Source organism: Myxine glutinosa, chromosome 2 (assembly GCF_964187855.1).
Source record: "Myxine glutinosa chromosome 2, kmMyxGlut1.1, whole genome shotgun sequence".
In the NCBI taxonomy this organism is placed as follows: domain Eukaryota; kingdom Metazoa; phylum Chordata; class Myxini; order Myxiniformes; family Myxinidae; genus Myxine; species Myxine glutinosa.
The window spans coordinates 7347143-7368702 of NC_136262.1; the positions used below are offsets into that span (position 1 = coordinate 7347143).

At 47.7% G+C, this 21560-nt stretch overlaps 1 protein-coding gene across 4 annotated transcripts in view; it reads left to right on the top strand.

Annotated features, from left to right (window-relative positions):
- LOC137427412 (ubiquitin carboxyl-terminal hydrolase 8) overlaps window positions 1-20392 on the top strand; it is a 171873-nt gene extending 151481 nt beyond the window's left edge. For all 4 annotated transcript variants that reach the window (XM_068116890.2, XM_068116889.2, XM_068116891.2 and 1 more), the window contains 4 exons: window positions 1647-1789; window positions 16876-17005; window positions 17923-17970; window positions 19368-20392. In XM_068116890.2, the coding sequence (XP_067972991.2) occupies window positions 1647-1789; window positions 16876-17005; window positions 17923-17970; window positions 19368-19505 (459 nt within the window). In that variant the 3' untranslated portion in view covers window positions 19506-20392. The remainder of the gene's footprint in view (window positions 1-1646; window positions 1790-16875; window positions 17006-17922; window positions 17971-19367) is intronic.
- Window positions 20393-21560: the final 1168 nt, after the last annotated feature.

The window sequence follows — 21560 nt, forward strand, 5'->3', positions numbered from 1 at the left end:
GCAAGCCGTTCGCTTTGGCTTTGCGAATGGACCAAACCATTTCATGTAAATAGAGGGGGGGGGGGGGTTCTACCGTACTCGCAAGCCGTTCGCTTTGGCTTTGCGAATGGACCAAACCATTTCATGTAAATAGAGGGGGGGTTCTGTGGTCGTTACTGCCACGTGGTTTCAAAGTTTTTTTTTGTTGTTGTTGTTTGCACGCATGTTTTTTTGCACCCACGTACGGGCACGCTCTAGTATATTTAATAAGGTCAAGGTGGTACCTTTTTTTTTACCTCTGCCACCGAAGGTGGACAGAGGTTATGTTTTTACCCCTGTCTGTCTGTCCGTCTGTTTTTGTCCGTTTGTGAACAAAATATCTCAAAAGGTTGTGGACGGATTCGGACGAAATTTGGCAGAGATATGAGATATGGCATATGTGACAAGGACGAAATGATTAGAGTTTGGTGAAGATCCAGATCCGGATCCGGCTAGTAGAATGTTTGAAGTGATTCTTCACCATTGAGTGATATGACCAACCAGGTGGAGGTATGCTCTCTACTGGGTGCCATTCTAGTTAGTCATATTTTGCAAAGTAAAATGGAGGCTAAACATACTACTACCATACTCAAGCATACTACCAAACATACTCAAGTTGAACTGTAATTGAAATAAAAAATGTCATTCCGATTAACTAACATCTGTGAGCAAAAGGTAATAGTTTGACCGTGCAAAAGAAACTTCATTTAGTGAAATAATATAACATAACATTTATAAAATTTCCAATCATCAGAATTCTATTTCCATGGACTTTGCCAAACACCACAATATGGAATGACTGGTCAGCTGACACACCTCTACGGTAAGCTACTTCTTCTTTTCTAGACGGTCCTTTCAGGGAGAGGTAGTGAGAGTGTGACATTTGTCAGAATTAGAAGGCATATTCCAAGTGTTTGACGAGCTCGTTATTTTATCAAGGTCTAAAGAGAGGGAAGAGGATGCAGTCTACCTGTCCATCCATGATGTGATCGCTGTAGCAAAGCTTTTTTCAAGGGCATGTAGAGGTCACTGATAAATTGTCGATGCCAAAGCTAATGTGATTAGAGGTTGTGACCACATACGCTGTCAGATTTCCTTTTTTCAAAAAAACCAAAAGTCACCGGATGCAAAGTCCTGTGAATATGGTGGATCAGTACCAGTCCGATGCGCTGCTTTTTGACGTATTGTTGCACCTGAGCAGCCCGATGTTGTGAAAGTGAAGCCCAGACTGTCCAAGTTTCAGTAGAAACTTCTTGTCCTGTGATTATTCTGCTGCCACTGATGCACCACATGACGTATGTTGCCACCACATGTCAAATGAAATGCAGAACGTTCCATTCATAATGTAACATTCATAATGTGTCCAATTTCCATTGAGGTTGTATTCACATATTCAAGATTTATGAATTGGGGGACCTTCATATTTGAACGCTCTCAAGATAATTATACTAGAGTTGAGCACTGAAGCACCTGTCTCGACAAAGACATGTTGGTGAAGAATATACGTTTTGTACGTCTCGTGCCTCAAGCAGAATTTTTTTTGATTTCCTTTCGGCATCAATTGAAAAATGATGTCCCTTTACCTTGCTTACTTTCACCTCCCTCTCAATTCCTCCCAAACTCCAAAGGACTGCCTACGCCAGTTTTCCCAGACAGAGCTGCTCACAGGCAGCAATCAGTGTCAGTGCAGCAAGTGCAAATGCAACCGCGATCACGAAAAAACTCTCGAGATTTGGAAGCTTCCTCCCATACTGGTTATCCACCTGAAACGGTCAGCATAACGTAGTGTAGCATAAAAAAATTGCTCTTGATTTTGTTTCTAGATAATTTTGAGATACCGTACAGTTTTTACGTTTGTCAACATAATTCGACTTTATTATTATTATTTTGATAATTTATGTTGACCAAATCACAATCGGAGGGCAAATAATGAATTGCTGCACCTTACTCTTGAATGTGCTTTGGTGTAAACGTGCCGGCCTTTTGATTTAATGATGTACTCGGTCTCTGTTCAAAACCAATGGTGACTCCATTTGATGAAAGTGGGAGATATTTTCCAAGTGGTGCAGGACTGCAAATACACTGCCCTCCACAAGTATTGGAACAGTGAAGTCAAATTTGTTATTATTTGTATTTACTCAAGAAATTTGGATTTGAGATCAAAAGATGAATATGAGGCAAGAGTACAGAAGGTTAGTTTTTATTTCTTGATTTTTTTTTATGGATACCTGTGTATGTTTTACCATTGTAGAACAACAACGCTTTTATGTTCAGTCCCCCATTTTAGTTAAGTATAAGTATTTTAACAGATTAACTAAAAGTAAGTTAATGTAGTATAATAGTTTGTCATTGGTTCCATGTCCATCACATGCAATAACTGTATTGAGTCTGTGACCCATAGACATCTCCAAACTCTTAGTGTCTTCCTTTGAGAGGACATGTGCTAATGGTTAAACCAGGACTTTACTGCAGCCATTGTCAGTTGTTGTTTGTTTTGGGGGTTTCTGACTTTAGTGTCCTCTTCAGCAAGTGAAATTCATGCTCCATTGCATTTAAATCAGGAGATTGACTTGTCCAGTCTAAAACCTTCCACTTTTCTCCCCTGATGAACTTCTTGGTTGTGTTGGTGATGTGTTTTGGGTCATTGTCTTGCTGCAGGTGAAATGCCGCCCAATGAGTTATGGATGAATTTTCTTGTACATAGGCAGACAAAATGTTTCTGTACGCTTCTGAATTCATTCTGCTGCTGCCATCATTAGTTACATCATCAACTAGAACGACACTCGGTAGAGAGCAAACCTTCATCAGGCTGAACAGTTTACGTTTTGTATCCCACTGAGAACTGGAGCGCGCCCAACTGGAGGACGCATGAAACTGTGTGGAGACGTTAAACACTGAACTCTGAAAAAGATTAACTGAGGATCCAAAGTTGGTTTCATTTAAATTCTGCTTCACACCCCAAGGAGATGGCTTCTTCTTCTTCTTCTGAAATTGGACATAATTTGGAGATACTCACATGCCCAGTGTGCTTTAACCTCTACAAGGATCCCATTGCTTTGCCATGCGGACACTCCTTTTGTCGTGTGTACCCCGGTTAGAATAGGTACACCGTATCCCTGCGCATCGTAAGAGGCGACCAAGGATTGGTGTCAGGAAGGGCATCCGGCCATAAAAAAACATTGCCTCAAAAAGAGAACCATGACAATTACAACTACATATGGGCAGGGTACAGCCCGAAGTGGAGATCGGTTTCTGAGGTTTGGGACATGGAATGTAGGGACAATGACAGGGAGATCAGGAGAAGTGGTGGAAGTATTGGTCAGAAGAAGAGTGGACATATGTTGTGTGCAAGAGACAAGATGGAAGGGAAGTGGTGTGAGAATGGTGAAGGGTAGGCAGGGACAGAAATACAAGTTTGTGTGGCAAGGGTGCCTGGAGGGCGTGAATGGTGTTGGTGTCCTGTTTTCTGAGGAGTTTGTAGACAGTGTGGTGAGTGTGACGAGAGTGAGTGATAGGTTGATGATGGTGAAAATGATGATTGGAAAGCTCTTGGTGAACGTCATCTCGGGATATGCTCCGCAGGTTGGTCGGAGCGATGAAGAGAAGGACAAGTTCTGGTGTGCGATAGAGAAGCTGATGGAAAACGTGAAAGATGAGGAAGTTGTTGTGGTAGGAGGAGACCTAAATGGACATGTGGGAAGGAGTATGGATGGTTTTGAGGGAGTTCATGGGGTTTACGGATATGGTGTGAGAAATGGAGAAGGTGATGAAAGGATTTTGGAGTTTGCTGATGGAGCTGATTTGTTGATTTGTAATACTCAGTTCCAGAAAGAGGATAATAAGCTTGTTACATACACGTCAGGTGTGTCGACGACAACCGTTGACTACCTGATGGTGCGTAGGCGAGATAGGGGGCACCTCCGGGACACAAAGGTGATCCCGGGGGAGGAGGCTGTTTCACAGCACCACTTGGTTGTCTGCGACATAAGGGTGAAAGGTGCAAGGAGAGCTCGGCGGGTGAAGTACCAACCGAGAATGAAGGTGTGGAGGTTGAAAGAGGTGACAGTAAGGGAGGCATTAAAAGAGAGGCTGAGTAGGGTAGAGGATGATGTGGTTGAGCTTGAAAGTGGTTGGATGTCAATGAAAGCTAGTCTGTTGGGAGCCGTTGGTGAGGTATGTGGATGGACAAAAGGACCACCGAGGCACTCGGAAACATGGTGGTGGGATGATGAAGTTGGAAAGAAGATTGACGAGAAGAGGAAGAAGTTCAAGGAGTGGCAGAAGGCGAAGGGTACGAGAGCAGAAACAGCAGAGCATGAAAGTTATAAGGCAGCCAAGAAGGCTGCAAAGAAAGAGGTAGCAAAGGCGCAGGAGGCATGTAGGAAAATGTTCGGAGAACGCTTGGATTCGGAAGAAGGTCAGAGAGCAGTATTCAGGATTGCAAAGCAGATAGCGAAAGAGAGGTGTGATGTGATGGGGGTGAGTTGCTTGAAGAATGAAGTGGGACAAATCGCTGTGGACCCAGATGGAATTAAAGGAAGATGGAAAAGATATATGGAAATGCTGTTGAATACAGAGAATGAATGGGATGGCAACATAGAGAGTAGCCGTTTTTTTTTTTGTTTTTTTTTTGTATACTGAATCGAGGCTCGTGAAAGAGCTAAACCCAGTTTTAGAACCGGCAGAGAAGATAACTGAGAAGGAAGTTGAGGAAGCGATAAAAGCAATGAAGAGTAGAAAAGCAGGAGGGCCGACGGGAGTTGTGGGAGATATGTTGAAGGCAGCAGGAAGTTAGGGTGTGAAGAGAATGACAGAGATCTGTAATCTGGCAGTGAAAGAAGGCCGCATTCCAGTGGATTGGAAACTGAGTACCCTCATCCCTCTATACAAGGGGAAAGGTGACCCTCTAGAGTGTGGCTCGTACCGAGCGATAAAGTTATTGGAGCATGGAATGAAGGTATTGGAAAGGGTGTTGGAGAGGAGGATAAGGAAGAAAGTGAAGATCGACGAAATGCAGTTTGGATTTATGCCAGGAAGAGGAACGACAGACGCGCTTTTTATTGTGAGGCAGTTGCAGAAGTACATGGAGAAGAGGAAGAAGTTGTTTCTTGGGTTTGTTGATCTGGAGAAAGCATTCGATAAGGTTCCACGCAAAGTATTGACATGGGCAATGAGGAAGTTAGGAGTGGAGGAATGGTTGATCAGAGTAGTGATGGCAATGTACAAAAGAGCGCGCACAGCTGTAAGGACGAAGGACGGGAACAGTTGTGAGTTTGAGGTGAAGGTGGGAGTGCATCAGGGGTCGGTACTAAGTCCACTACTATTTGTAGCTGTGATGGAGGTGCTGGCTCAAAATGTAAAGGAGGGTTTCCCGTGGGAGTTGTTGTATGCAGATGATCTGGTGTTGATTGCAGAAAGTATGGATGGACTGAAGGAAAAGATGAACAAGTGGAAGGAATGTATGGAGACAAAAGGTCTGAAGGTGAATATCGGAAAGACGAAGGTGATGGCACGTGGTAAAGCATGTGGTGAGGTGGAAAGAACTGGGAGGGTGGCCCTGTGCTGTGTGCAGGAAGGGTGTCAGAGTGAACTCCATTCAATGTACAATGTGCGCTGAGTGGGTTCATCAAAAATGTAATGGTCTGAGAGGGTCATTAACCAGTGTGGCAGCTACATTCAAATGTAAGGTGTGCACAGAGGGAGCTGCAGATGGAGGAAATGTTGAGTTGGATCTTGGAGACGGCGTGAAGCTGGAAGGTGTGAAAACATTTTGCTACCTCGGAGACATGCTGAATGGAGAAGGTGGATCAGACTCGGCAACGGTTGCTAGAGTGAGATGTGCATGGAAGAAGTTTCGGGATCTGAGTGGCGTGCTGATGAGGAGGGGAGTGTCGTTGAAGCTGAAGGGAAAGGTGTATGCTACATGTGTGAGAAGTGTTATGATTTATGGGAGCGAGACATGGGTAATGAACATAGAGCAGCAACGAAGGCTGGAAAGGGTGGAAATGCGAATGGTTCGATGGATGTGCGGAGTATCGTTGAGAGAGAGGAAGACAAATGATGAATTGCGAAAAATGATGGGAATAGAGCCTGTGATTGATGCTGTGAAGAGGAACAGGTTGAGATGGTTTGGTCATGAGTTGAGGAAGGATGAAAGTGACTGGTTGAGAAGAGTGATGGAAATGAATGTAGAAGGAAGTAGAGGATGGTGAAGACCGAGAAACACTTGGCTAAAGATGGTGGAAGAAGAAATGCGGGCAAGGGGGGTTAACAAGGAGAGATGCAGAAAATAGGGCAAGATGGAGAAGATTGTCATGGGGACCGCAAGGCTAACCTCCGCTCTAGCAGGGAAAATGGCCTTAAAATGCATGTTGTTGTTGTTGTTTCCCACTGATAGGTCGGATCTGGACCCGGATCTGTGAACCAAAATTGAATTGGCTTGTTCTTGTTGCCGAACCAACTCATCCACCAAGTTTAGTTATTAGTCATCCACAACTTTTTGAGATATTATGTTATATATCGGTTTTAGCCCTATCACTCAATGGTGAAGAATCACTTGAAATAAATTCGCTGATCCGGATCTGGATTTGAATCTTCACCAACATTGAATCAATTCTTCCTCGTCACACACCCAACCTGTCCTCCAAGATTCATCCGAATCCGTCCACAACTTTTGAAATATCCTGTCCACAGACAGACAGAGAGGAAGCATAACCTCCTCCATCCACCTTCCGTGGCGGAGGTAATAAAGATGACTGAGCCAGTTCCAGAGGCAGTCATGCCAGCCCAAGCCATGACACTACCTCCCCCATGCTTCACACATGAGGTAGTATGCTTTAGATCATATGTAGTTTCGTCCTTCTCTACACTTTCACCTTTCCATCGCTTTGGTAAAGGTTTATCTTGGTCTCGTCTAAAACTCTGTTCCAGAACGCGTGCGTCTGCATGTCTGCATTTTTTTTGTCTGCATTTTTAAAATTCATTTTCTCGGCAACTGTTGGTCCGATTGACACGGAATTTTACCGTAGGAGCGCTTTCCGCCTGTATAATTTTTTTATTTTCAATTATGACGTCATAAGTCACATGGTACGGACGCCATCTTGGAACAACGTTATACCTCTATATCTCCCAAACTGCTCCATGGGAAAATTTAAACATGGTGCGTTGTCAAGTACCACCCATGGTGAATAAGATATGTGAATGATGATGTCAACGGTACCTTAATTATGACGTCATAATTTGACAAGTACAACACGATTCAATCAGGATGAATTTTTTTGTCTCTGCAATTCTTCGTCCGATTGACGCTACATTTTCACCATAGGAACGCCTCCGCCTGTAGAATGAGCCTATTTTAATAATAATTATGACATCATAGGTCACGTGGTCCAGGCGCCATCTTGAAAAAAACAAAAAACGTTGCACCTTTATATCTCCAAAACCGCTCCATGGAGAAAATTGAAACGTGGCTCATTGTAAAGAACTCCGCATGGGGAATAGGTGCTGTTAACGATGACGTTATTGGTGCCTTAATTATGACATCATATTTCGAAGGGGACAACGCTTAGTCTGATCAGTTTGAAATTTATTGAGCATGATCTACGCAATAATTATATTAGAGAATGTAAATTGTTGATGTCATCACTCCACGTGGTCTGGCAGCCATATTGGATCACAGCCAAAAACCCTTAAAAAACAGAAGAGTTGGCTCGCACCAAGTTGACTGCACAGGGTAAGTATTCTATGAATACCATGTAGGTTGCAAAAGCAAAGGCTAAAACCAAGACTAGACATTCTCATCTCTTTTATTTGTGAACGACCAATGCAACAAGAAACACCTGTCCATCATCTGTTCCAATACTTATACTTACCTAAAATGGGGAGACTGAACATACAAAGTGAACATCAAAGGACTGAACATATATTCCTCTTCTGCTTCCGGTTCCTCCAGCGAGGTAACTTCCTTCTGAGCTCTCCACGTCATCAAATTTAAGTGTTTTCCCGATCGTATTTTTGTCAAATTGCTGCTGTTTATTTTACTGTGTATGTGTTTACTGTGTGTTTCTAGTTAGATCTTGTTTTGTAAATCGTGCAAACTTGTGTGCAATTAGTCGTTCGTGTTTGCGCCGCGTTTGGGGCCTGTCCCTCGAGGCTTCCCATCTCGTCGGTCTTTTGTTTATTTATGTTCGTTCTTTCGCTGTATTGCCTTCTTCCTTGTTTTTGTTTTCATCCCATACCTCCCCCGAACATCTTACCCTTTGTTTAAAGTCTTAAATACAAAAAAAGGAAAAAATATATATAAATAAATAAATAACTTATCCTAATAATTATTCATTTCTCTCCTCGCGGCTCCTCTCCCTCTCCTGCCCCCCCCCCCCCCCACCCAGCCCTCTTCCTTCCACAGATTTACCGACGTCCCTGTTCTCTACTGTTGTTGTGCTTGGATGCTTTCCTGTCTCCCCCCCCCCCCCCCCCTCCTCTTGTCTCCCGCTCCCTTTATTTATTGTATGTTTTATGTGTCTGTGCATGTTTTCGTGTGCAATGTGTTAGCTGTTACACGAGCCTTGACTATATACCAAAAAAAAAAGTGCTGTTGTTCTGCAATGGTTAAACATATTGTTACAGATACGACTTTGATGGTATGGTGGGCCGAGCGGGATGGCCGCCGTATCCGTACAAGTTACCCCGATTGCACCCGGGGTTGACTAATCGCGCTATGCTGGCTCAATAAGAAAAAGAAGACACCCGGCTGGATTACAATCACACAATACGACACCAGGGGTTCAGTTCTCAAGACCTCCGGAGGAGGTTATATTAAGGCGGAAAAGGTTAGATTACAGGGACAAGAGGGAAACATAGGAAGGTGGGCACTTAGACACAACCTTATATTATTCCCGACAGACCACAGAGAAACAGGACAAAAACTGACTCACACGGGGATTGATGGCTAGGAAAGGCAGATAGCGATGGCTCAAGGTGCACTCTTGGCTCAAAGCAGGGTACACGGTTCGGTCCAGAGATGCGGGGAGGTCTCGTCTCAGCGCTCCGAGGTGACGTTCTTTCTCAGGCCTCTCCAAACTCAGGCGCATCTGTTTCAGCGCTCGCAGGTCCGTCTTCCTCCAGCTGGGGGCGAATCTCTCCTCAGCCTCAAAGGTTACTCGTGACTCCAAGCTGGGGGCGCATCTGACCTCACGTCCGGCGCGGGGCCGCGTATATCTCCGGCGGGGAGTGACACGCCCTCGGCTCGTTAGCGCCGCCCCAGATGGCATCGGCCCATGGCTTCTCATTGGGTGCGGGGGTTACCGGCTCCGCCCTTGACGAGGGGCCGACAGGGAGCCCCTTCGTGGTAACCCCGTGGAGCGCGTGGTCAATGGTGGCTAACCGAGCCGGAAGGAGGACGCCCACTCCCCACGCCGTCACCGCGCCGCCCCCCTCTTTTGTTGTTGTTGTTGTAGTTGGCGCTTCTTCATGGGGAAGAGATGCGGAGAGGTATGGGGAGGTCCTAAACTTCCTAACAGGTGCCATATAATCACATTCTGGTGCAACGAAGAGTCATAATTAATGGAAACAAGTCCTTAACTGACATAGATTAAGAATAACTAGCAAGATGTCCTATAATTGTCTACGTGTGGTGCGGGGGACCTGGGCACGACATTTAATGGGGGGATGAAGGGGAAGATCGGCTCTAATGGGTGTTGTTTACAGACAATGGGACTAGGGAATGGGGTAAGGGAGAGTTGGGGAGTATCGGAGAAAATAGGGGAATATTTACAAGCGGATATGGAGGCCAAATTCCATATTCGCAACATTGCACCCTTCTCTACCCTCGGGGCGTCCCGACCCGATAAATCTTTACCTACTTTAGTGTGGCACGCAATGTAGTTCCCTCTACTATTAACTCTACCCTGAGTGCGACAGTTTTATAGATATTCACAAATGAGTAAATATGTCCCCCTGCGACGTTGCACCCTTCTCCTCTCAGAAACACACCCACAGGATAACCGAATCCGGAAAGAATTCTCAAACTAAACATACAGCCGGTAGGGAGCATTATTTACAAGACTACGCTGATATCTACACTACGATCCAGGACCTGTCTTTGGAGGAACACATGCAGATGTTATGCATAGAGAGAGCGCGCTTGCCAACATCGATACACCAACCCACGAGTGCTCTGTGGCCGACGGCCTTTAATAACGTGCAGAGCACCCTTCCCGCGCATCAAAAGCACCACCCCACCACCAATCGGTGCAGTCACCATTGTTCATTGGAATAAAAATAACTTCAACAACCCCTAACCCTGCAGGTGTCTCTTGCTCTTCTTGTGGTGCACTTGGTGGTGTTAACTATTAGTGGTTCACCTGTATGGCATAGGTGCCACGTTGATCCATAGGTCCATCCCCGGGTGGTGCTTGGCCGCAAACGAACTGCGGTCCATTGTGGGTGGCCACAAACATTGCGGTCCATATGGTGTACCGATCCAGGCAGCGAACAGCGAAAGTGCAGGCCCACAACTGCGCAGCCAGCACCTCTCTCTCCTCTCTCTCTACCCCAAAGCCAGATCCTCGGAGGTGGGAGACAAAAGAAGCAGACAAGTGAGTAAGGTGGTAAGGGCGCAAAAGTGCACGCAATGTAAGGTAATGCACACTGGGGGCACATGGGAACCAGGTGAGACAGGTACGTTCCTATCGTACGCCCCCCCCCCCACCAGGTAACCTACATGGCCCCTCCCTTACCCCTTACTGTATCCACAAAACACAACACTACCCATAAACATCTACTTTACAAATCAACAAACATCCCTACTGTCTTCCCCGTTCCTCCCATAAACCAAATTCGTCTTCTCTCCCTCCTAACCAATCAAATTTGCCATTTTCAACTCTCATCAAAATTTGCCATCCCCAATTCATCATCAGTCCCTCCTAGGGAGGGAGAGATGGAATCACCCCAATGTCTCATCCACGTCGTGATGCGTCTCACAAATCCTCACAGCAATCTCATTTCCTGCACAAAACAAAGAAAACACAGGTGTGGAGTCATCATCATCACCACAGGCAAGTGGCTGCGTATGGTGCGACAGGTTCTTCAATCCTAACTATTTCCTAAATGACTTTAACAACTTTACACTACCCGGGGTCTCTCTCCGGCCAAACCATTGGCCCTCTTACACTATGGGTTCTAAAAACCAATTCCCATTGGCCAAACTGTGGTGCTCTTCAATTTGGGGTCTCACTCCCCCGATTCATCTCCCGGTGCCCTCGCACAATTTCTGGGCTGCGGCGTGTACCTCTCCCAGTGGGTCTACCCACCTGCACACCTCCACCACTGCAGTTGCCTCCGAGCTTACCTGCTCCTTGCCCTAACCTAACTACCTGGGGAAGGCCCTCTGGCACTCTCCCCACTCGGTGCCCTCTCTGGCACTGGGCTGCCCGATCCACACCCGGGATCCTCAGGCACCCACTCACAACTACCGGCTCCCAGAGCCCACCTGCGGCCTCACCTGGCCGACATCCTCACAGTGGTGGAGTGCCCAACCAACTACACACACTAACAGGCTACACGCCCAGCCATTTCCACAACACTAATGCACCCATCCACAACACCATTCTGCAACCGCACCACAAATGCCAATATCCAACCACAATTTACCTGTACCCTCTACCTAACACTTACACTACCCGCCCCGGGTACTCGTGAAAGGGGTCCACTCTTCCCCCATCCACACCTTCGCACCATGCACACCACTCCGTACCACTTACTCCAACTCTCTCCACACACCTGTACCTGCACACCTGTGCTCTCACACCTGGTGCCACCTGCACCCTTCTCTCCCCAAGCGCATTCGCGCTGATCCACACACTCACTACTCATACACTGCTCCACACACCTGTCCAGTTGCACACCTGTGCAATCACACTTGTTCAATCCTCACACACACAGCATCATCTCAGCTAACTACTCCCTTCTGAAACTCGCGCTTCCCAGTCGTCCCTTTAAACTATTGCGCTCCCTCGTCATTATCATCCACACTAATCTACCTGCGTCCCCACTACAGGTATCGGTCACTAACTAATCTTAACGTTACCTAATGTCAATCTTCGCTAGATCCCTACACACCATATCCTAACCCACCCGGGCTAGTTTTCACTGCCATACACCCCATAAACTATTGCTCCTTTGCCCCACATGGGAAGGGTGGCAGGGATGCCATCCCACCACATCGGGGGTCTCTCACTACCAATTTTGCACATCAAATTTCAACAAATTAAAAATTTGCCAATCACTACCCATCATCTGCCAATCACTACTGCCAATCCCTTGCCAATCATCAAATTTTGCTTTTCTCTAATTTTGGGTCCAAAACACTAACCTCATCACCCAGTCGACTCACTAATACCTCTCGGTGCGCCAATCCCTGTCCAAAGCCCGGCTTCGTAAAGCCAAGCAATGGGTGCTGGTTGTTTTGTGCCAGCGGCTGGATGCGTCCCGCATTCGGTGCAGGGACGGGGGCTTACCCGGGCCGAGATCCCACGCATCACCTCGGCGTGGAGCCATCCAATGCCCCGATCTCGACCTGCCGGCACGTCTCACCAAAAAGTGGTCGCCATGACGACCCTTTCTATCGGGCTGCCAGCTCCGCCTAGTGGAGCACGGACGCGGCCGTTCAAAGCGAGGCCCAGCACGCACCGAGGGCCCGATTCGGCTATAAGTCGTTCTAAACTCTATCCCGTCTAACGTCGATGCTTCACCTGGACGCTTACACCCCGCAGCCCGTTCCTTGCTCACACATCCAGCTGTGCCCATGCTCCTCGTACCTTTCCTTACACACCCAGGTACACCCATTCCACTCACAGCCTTGGTCACACACCTGACCACCGAACACTGTGGCACACATTCGTCACTCGCACACCTCACCAATACACCTCTTCGAGCCCCCTCCTCGGTCACCTCCTCTGTGACAATCACAGGTGTGCTCTCATTCGCACACCCAACCACGTGCCTCACCACCAACTCCAGCGTGCATTCCCACTCACGCTCTACCATTCCAGGTGTGCATCCTTCCATCCCAGGTGTACATCCTCGCTCACCTGTCACAACTAACTCACGCTCCATGTCACTCTCACTACTCTCACTACTCTCACTACTCTCACCTCCACTCGTGACAACGCACTCACCCTTACTCTTGACAGCACACTCTTTCTCCATGCACCTGTCCGTCACACACCTTTCTCGCGCACACTCTCCCGTTACACCCTCTGTAACACTCACCACAGGTGGACACTCTTCCTTACTTCTGACAGCGCACTCTTTCCTCATGCACCTGTCGGTCACACACCTTTCTCGCGCACACTCTCCCGTTACACCCTCTGTAACACTCACCACAGGTGGACACTCTTCCTTACTTCTGACAGCGCACTCTTTCCTCATGCACCTGTCCGTCACACACCTTTCTCGCGCACACTCTCCCGTTACACCCTCTGTAACACTCACCACAGGTGGACACTCTTCCTTACTTCTGACAGCGCACTCTTTCCTCATGCACCTGTCCGTCACACACCTTTCTCGCGCACACTCTTGCGCACACTCTCCCGTCACACCCTCTGTAACACTCACCACACCGCGCTTCCATGTGCTTCCTCGCACCCGCGCTACGACCGACTCACTCTCGCCAGCACACTCACTCCTTGGTACACACTTTTTCCTCACACACCCCAGAGTCGGACTTTCTCGCACACCTCCTCTTTCGCACACCAGACCTGTCGCACACTTCACCGACGGCCTCTCACGAACACCCGGGTCCATCTCGACCCCCAAGCTTCTTAAATCCCCTGGCGCATCATACGCACGACCATATTGGTCACCACTTACACCGGGTCCTCTTCCTCTTCGCTTCTCCTCCATCACCTGCGAATCCCTCATCCGGTTAATGAGCACATCATCACGATCCGAACACAGACTCTGGACCAATTCTTTTACCTCCTCTTTTATCTCTTTCTTATCCTCTCTCCGTCGCTTTTTAATTTCGCTCACCCCTTCTTCCACTTCTTCTAATTTGTGTTTCACCTCTTTTATTCCCCGGTACGTCTCCTCAAGCTCGTCCTCCAAGGCTACCTTGACCGTTTCCAGGTGCGTCCTCACCTGCCGGTCCTTCGTCTCCATTACCTCTATCACCTCGTCCAACCTCGTTGTCAGTCCCTCACGTACCATCTGACATTCCCTCTTCGTCGCTATCAAGTCGTTTTTTATGTCGTTTTGTGTCGCTTTTAAACCTCCTAATACCGCAGTGTTCCTTTGAACCTGCTCCACTAACTCCGTCTGTCCCACCGTCAGCTGCTCCACCTCCTGCGTCAGGTCCTCTATGCCCCCTTGTAACTTTACAGTCCCCTTTCTCACCTCCTTTTCCATGTGCTCCTCACAGTGCCTCACCTCCTCGCGCACTCCTCCGACCTCCTCACTCACTCCTCTTCTGATCTCCTCTCCCATCACTTGCATCTCCTGCCCAGATGCCACCCTCATCTGCTCCATTTCCTCCCTGTGAGCATCCAGTTTGGTTTCTACCCCCATTCTGACCCCCTCTATCTGCTGCCCCATTTGGTTAACTTCCCTTTCCGCTTGGTCCCTCATGTCCCTCAATTTGCCTTCCATGGTGTTTTCTAACCCCTCTAACCCTTTTTGCATCCCTTCCATTTGATTCTCTTGAGCGGCCATTCTGTTTTCTACCCCCGTTAACCCCTCCTGTATTTCCCCTAATCTATCGTCTAATTTCCCAAATTTCATGTCTAATCCCTTAAAATTATTGTCTAATCCCTTAAAATTATTGTCTAATCCCTCACTGGTACCCCTCGCTTCGTCCCTCATTACCCCCATTTGCTCACTCTGAGCCCTCGCTTCGTCCCTCATTACCCCCATTTGGTTTCCCAACCGCTCACTATCAGCCCTCATTCCCATCATTATTCTGCTTTCCATTTCTTCATTATTCTTGTCCATAAGGGCCTTCATTTGCATAAAAAACAAATTCCAATCCACCGGGGGCGCTGCCACGGTCGCTGGCGCGGTGATCAGCGAGGCGCCATTTTGCGCGCCCGCTTCTTCGTGCGTGACGGCGCTATTTTGCGAACCTGCCGCCCTCACTGCTTCGCTCTCCTCCTGTCCCTCATTTTGGTCCTGGATCGACCCTACCTCACTCTCCTTTACCGGACCCCAGCTGTCTTGATCCGCCATAGCGCGACTTTCAAAATTCGGTTTTTATTTTTTTATTTTCGTAAAACAAATTAAAATTTCGCCGTTATAATTTCGCGCGGGAAACGCGCTCCGAATCGATTTTCCCTCCCAAAATTTGGGCCTAACTAATTTAGTCCCGGGTTCGAATTCCACTCCTCGACACCAATTGTTACAGATACGACTTTGATGGTATGGTGGGCCGAGCGGGATGGCCGCCGTATCCGTACAAGTTACCCCGATTGCACCCGGGGTTGACTAATCGCGCTATGCTGGCTCAATAAGAAAAAGAAGACACCCGGCTGGATTACAATCACACAATACGACACCAGGGGTTCAGTTCTCAAGACCTCCGGAGGAGGTTATATTAAGGCGGAAAAGGTTAGATTACAGGGACAAGAGGGAAACATAGGAAGGTGGGCACTTAGACACAACCTTATATTATTCCCGACAGACCACAGAGAAACAGGACAAAAACTGACTCACACGGGGATTGATGGCTAGGAAAGGCAGATAGCGATGGCTCAAGGTGCACTCTTGGCTCAAAGCAGGGTACACGGTTCGGTCCAGAGATGCGGGGAGGTCTCGTCTCAGCGCTCCGAGGTGACGTTCTTTCTCAGGCCTCTCCAAACTCAGGCGCATCTGTTTCAGCGCTCGCAGGTCCGTCTTCCTCCAGCTGGGGGCGAATCTCTCCTCAGCCTCAAAGGTTACTCGTGACTCCAAGCTGGGGGCGCATCTGACCTCACGTCCGGCGCGGGGCCGCGTATATCTCCGGCGGGGAGTGACACGCCCTCGGCTCGTTAGCGCCGCCCCAGATGGCATCGGCCCATGGCTTCTCATTGGGTGCGGGGGTTACCGGCTCCGCCCTTGACGAGGGGCCGACAGGGAGCCCCTTCGTGGTAACCCCGTGGAGCGCGTGGTCAATGGTGGCTAACCGAGCCGGAAGGAGGACGCCCACTCCCCACGCCGTCACCGCGCCGCCCCCCTCTTTTGTTGTTGTTGTTGTAGTTGGCGCTTCTTCATGGGGAAGAGATGCGGAGAGGTATGGGGAGGTCCTAAACTTCCTAACAGGTGCCATATAATCACATTCTGGTGCAACGAAGAGTCATAATTAATGGAAACAAGTCCTTAACTGACATAGATTAAGAATAACTAGCAAGATGTCCTATAATTGTCTACGTGTGGTGCGGGGGACCTGGGCACGACATTTAATGGGGGGATGAAGGGGAAGATCGGCTCTAATGGGTGTTGTTTACAGACAATGGGACTAGGGAATGGGGTAAGGGAGAGTTGGGGAGTATCGGAGAAAATAGGGGAATATTTACAAGCGGATATGGAGGCCAAATTCCATATTCGCAACAATATATAGTTATATACATAGAAATACCAATAAATAAAATCTGACCTTCTCTATTCTTGCCTCATTTTCATCTTTTGATCTCAAATCCAAATTTTTGGAGCATATAGAAATAATAACAAATTTGACTTTGCTGTTCCAATACTTGTGGAGGGCAGTGGATTTATTCATTTCAATTCCAGATCCTATTGTTGTGCGTCTTACTAGACGAGTAGGTTTGATAATTGATCAATGTGATTTTTCTTGTCTCATACGTGTACTTTGTTTCTTGCCTGGTGCAGGTTTTGCTATGAAGGTCGATGGCGACAGAAGCTGCAAAACAATGTTTCCTTTCCCACCAAAAACCTTGACCTCACAAACTATGTCATCAAAGGAACACGCTCTCCAAAATACAACCTTTACTGCATATCAGTATGTCTCAGTTATTGTCTCGGCATGATATTCAACCTGCTCCACTTGTGCTTGAATCTGGTGTGCGCTCGACCCTGGCGCGCCCCCGCTTGCGCTCGACCCTGGCGCGCCCCTGCTCTTGTTTGACCCGATGCACCCCCGCTTGCACTCGACCCTGGTGCACCCCCGCTTGTGCTCGACCCTGGCGCGCCCCTGCTCGTTTGACCCTGGTGCGCCCATGCTTGCACTCGACCCTGGTGCGCCCCCGCTTGCGCTCGACCATGGTGCGCCCCTGCTCTTGTTCGACCCTGATGCGCCCCCGCTTGCACTCGACCCTGGTGCGCCCCTGCTTGCACTCGAGCCTGGTGCGCCCCCGCTTGCGCTCAACCGTGGTGCGCCCCTGCTCTTGTTCGACCCTGATGCGCACCCGCTTGCAATTGACCCTGGTGCGCACCCGCTTGCAGTCGACCCTGGTGCGCTCGACCGTGGTGCGCCCCTGCTCTTGTTCGACCCTGATGCGCACCCGCTTGCAATCGACCCCGCTTGCAATCGACCCTAGTGCGCCCCCGCTTGCGCTCGACCCTGGCGCGCCCCTACTCTTGTTTGACCCCGGTGTGCTGCTGGTTGCGCTCGACCCTGGTGAGCCCCTGCTCTCGCTCGACACTGGCGCGCCCCTGCTCTCACTCGACCCTGGCGCGCCCCTGCTCTCGCTAAACCCTGGTGCGTCCCCACTCACGCTGGACCCGTGTGCTCCCACTCGATCCTGGTGCTCTCATGCTCAACCCCGGCACACTCGGGCCTGACCATGACGTGCCTCCTCACGTGCCCTAACCCAGCATGCCCCCACCCCTCCCTAGTACCTGTCTTTCAACATATGATTGATAATGCTTCCCTTACCTTTCTTTCTCCCCTCCATAAATTTTTCTTCTGTCTCGTAGAACCATTATGGCTCCCTGGATGGTGGGCATTACACTGCATTCTGTCAAGTAAGTGAATTTCTTAAGATGAGGAATGAATAAGGGATAAAGAAAGGGTTTTGTAATTGTTTGGGAAGCATCAGGCAAAAGTGTCTTTCACTCAATGTTGCTGTAAGTAAGAACTTAAATGTGATGTTCAATTCGTTGATGCATTACAAAAGAGTAAGAGACTGACATAAAATCCTGATCTTTGGGAACTGAGTTTTGATGCAATTTCAGACTAGGAAGGTTCAAAAAGAGCAGGTATACCTGTCTACGTAGCAAAAGTTTAATTGTTCAAAGTTTTGAGTGGATGTTTAACCCATTACATCGTTGCATCTTTCTAATGCTATTTTCCTCACCCATTAGCACCACAAGCCACATCTTCACGACACCTTTAAAGATTTGGCTAATGTTGTCATTTAGACCTCAAAAGGGAGGAATACTGAGTGAGGCAAGGCTTTGGTTTTCCAAAGTTCACAAAACGTATACTTGCACTAAAGTGTCCCGGATTTCCATGTATTTGACAAAGTGTACCTTGACAAAGTGTTAAGCCAGGTGTGCCGTCTCCTTGCATTAACAAGTGAATGTTAAACATCCCACCGTGTCTTTGTGAAGAGTTGGAGATTAATTGTCGGCATCCTGATCCAATTCCAAATTCCTGGTCATCGTCTGTTGAATTTCTTTACACGAAAAACTTGGGAAAGAACCCTTCCCCAGGCATCCTTACGAGAAGGTGGGGATGATTGCACCTGGTTAAAAAAAACCTCATCCGAGCACATTAGGAACTTTTCCTTGGTATAATAATATCACAGGATCTTTCCCATATTTCTCCAATCCCTGGAGTTTATTAGTGCATTATTACCTCCGCCACCAAAGATGAATGGAGGTTATGTTTTCACCCATGTTTGTCTGTCTGTTTGTTTGTGAACAAAATATCTCAAAAAGTTGTGGACGGATTTGGACTAAATTTGGCAGAGATGTTGTGTATGTGACAAGGACGAAATGATTAGATTTTGGTGAAGATTCGGATTCGGATCCGGCTACTAGAATCTTTTAAGTGATTCTTCACCATTGGGAGATCGGGCCAAAAAGATACATAGCAGGATATCTCAAAAAGTTGTGGACGGATTCGGACTAGATTTGGTGGACCGGTTGTGTGTGTGACAAGGACGAATCGATTCAATTTTGGTGAAGATGTGAATATGGATTCGGATATGAGAATTATTTAATTTTTTTAGTGATTCTTCACCATTGAGTGATAAGGCCATCCAGGTGGAGGTATGTTCTCTACTGAGTGCCGTTCTAGTTTGCTTTGTTGTTCATCACTTCATTCCACCATTTTCGATTCTAACATTTTACTCCATCCAGTTGGCTGTTACCTTTGATCTCTTGTTGCAACTATCTCCCTAATGTGTCGGCCGTAGATTGCAGGCTCTCACAACTGGTTCAAGTTTGATGATCATGAAGTCGAAACACTTTTTCCAGAACAGATACACTCTCCTGCGGCCTACATTCTCTTCTACTCCTCCATGGAACAATGTGTCCCACAGCATTCTCTCTAACAACGCCTTTGTTTTTCTTTCCTGACTTCCACTCCAGCATCTGAAGTGTGTATACCTTCAGTGGTTATACCAAAGTCATTGCCATTGATTAGGTCTCCTTGTGTAACAAGGGCCATAAACATACCGTTGGCAAAAAAAAACATGCACAGAACAGGATCCTGAGGTTGAAAACCATCTAAACTGGCGCACCTAACCTTCGGCATTAGATAGTCTGACCAGGTACTATCTCTGGTTAGTGTAAAGGTTAAATAAAAGCCTGACACGCTGTGTCGTGTTATTCTGATGGTTGTCACTTGACATGAAGAATGATTCTTGGTCGTGATTGGGACCATAATTCACGCTGTAATGTACATTGTTTATAATTTGATTAGTTAGAATCAGTTTACTCGTTTTACTACAACATGGTGTATTGTGTTATTGGTTGTTATCTGGTTTAGAATGGATAACGTGAGGTTTGGTGAACAGTATTTGTTCATTTTATCCAAACCTGTACCATAGGTGACGATTCAACACCTGTATAGTTAACTTGGATGCCATTGGCTGGCACTTTAGCAGTGGTTCCACCACAATGCGGACGGACTGCCCCGTTACACACCTTCCCCTTTTCAATCTTCGTTAAAGGCCGATCGATTCACCACCAAATGTTTTCGCATCTGCAAACCCTTCTGCGGTGATATATTCCCAGGTGAGGCATGCACTTGGTCGTTGAACCTCTTGCAAGAATATCATTTTGCTTTGGTTAGATTTCCTGAGCTTGAGGCCTAGTGCTGTTTTGCTTTCACTAGGCTGAACTTAAATTGCCGACGGCTGTTTATTTCTTCTTCAGAAAGCACATTGTTGGATATCTTCACGTAGTGGTGAAGTTCAATAAACCGTTTTAAGTTGTATTGTGGTTTTTGATGGACATTCATTCGTTGTCGCCTATGGGAGCATGCGCTGGATCAGCACGTCGCTGCGTCCTTGGACGACACACCTGGGCAACATCCCGACACGCACCACCGTGTGCGTTACGGAATGAGGTGTTTTACGGCCACCAACCTCCGTGAGAGAGGACCGAGTGAGTTGGTACTCATTTTGCCGATCTCACAAGGATGACAGGCTGAGTCAACGCCACCTGGTGGTTTTTTATATTTTTTGGGGAATGCAAGATCGAGGCTCGTGTAAGAGCTAACATTGATCACAAAAAATAAACGGGCACACAAGACATAATAAAGGGAGCGGGAGACAAGATGGGGAGAGAGGGGGAAGCACACAAGTACGACAGCAGAGAACAGGGACATCGGGAGATCTGTGGGAGGGAGAGGGCTTGGGGGGAGGAGGCGTGGGAAGGTGAGTGGGGGGTGGGAGAAGTATAAAACAAATGGACACTGCAAGGACTTCCAGGAAGGAAGTCGGTATTTCAAAAAGTGGATTTGGGGTGAATTAACGGGGGTAGAAAAGATCAATGATTTGGATGGGGGATGATATGAGATTTTGGTGAACAGCTGTTTTAAAGACCTGGAGGGAGGAGTGGGATTGAAGGGAGTGGGGGACTTTGTTCCACAGCTGGGAGTAAAGAGGAATGAAAGAGGAAAGGTGAGCAGAGAGTCTTGATTTTGGTAATTTCACCAGATTGTGTCAATTCAACGATCGAACCCAGGATCCTAGGTATCCCAAGCCAGCACCCTAACCACAAGGCCAACACCAGCCTATGGACATTAATTGCTAATTTATTTTTACCTGCAACATGTCACAGGAATACATGAACATCGCGCTGTTGTTGTTGTTGTTGTTGCTGCTGCTGTTGTTGCTGCTGCTGTTGTTGGTGCTGCGGCTGTTGTTGCTGCGGCTGTTGTTGCTGCGGCTGTTGCTGCTGCTGTTGTTGCTGCGGCTGTTGCTGCTGCTGTTGTTGCTGCGGCTGTTGCTGTTGTTGCTCCTGCTGTTGCTGTTGCTGCTACTGTGGCTGTTGCTGCTGCTGCTGTTGCTGCTGTTGTTGTTGCTGCTGTTGTTGTTGGTGGTCGATTTTTGAAATGTGCAACCATTGGTCCTACAGCTGCCGGACCACACCCACATCTG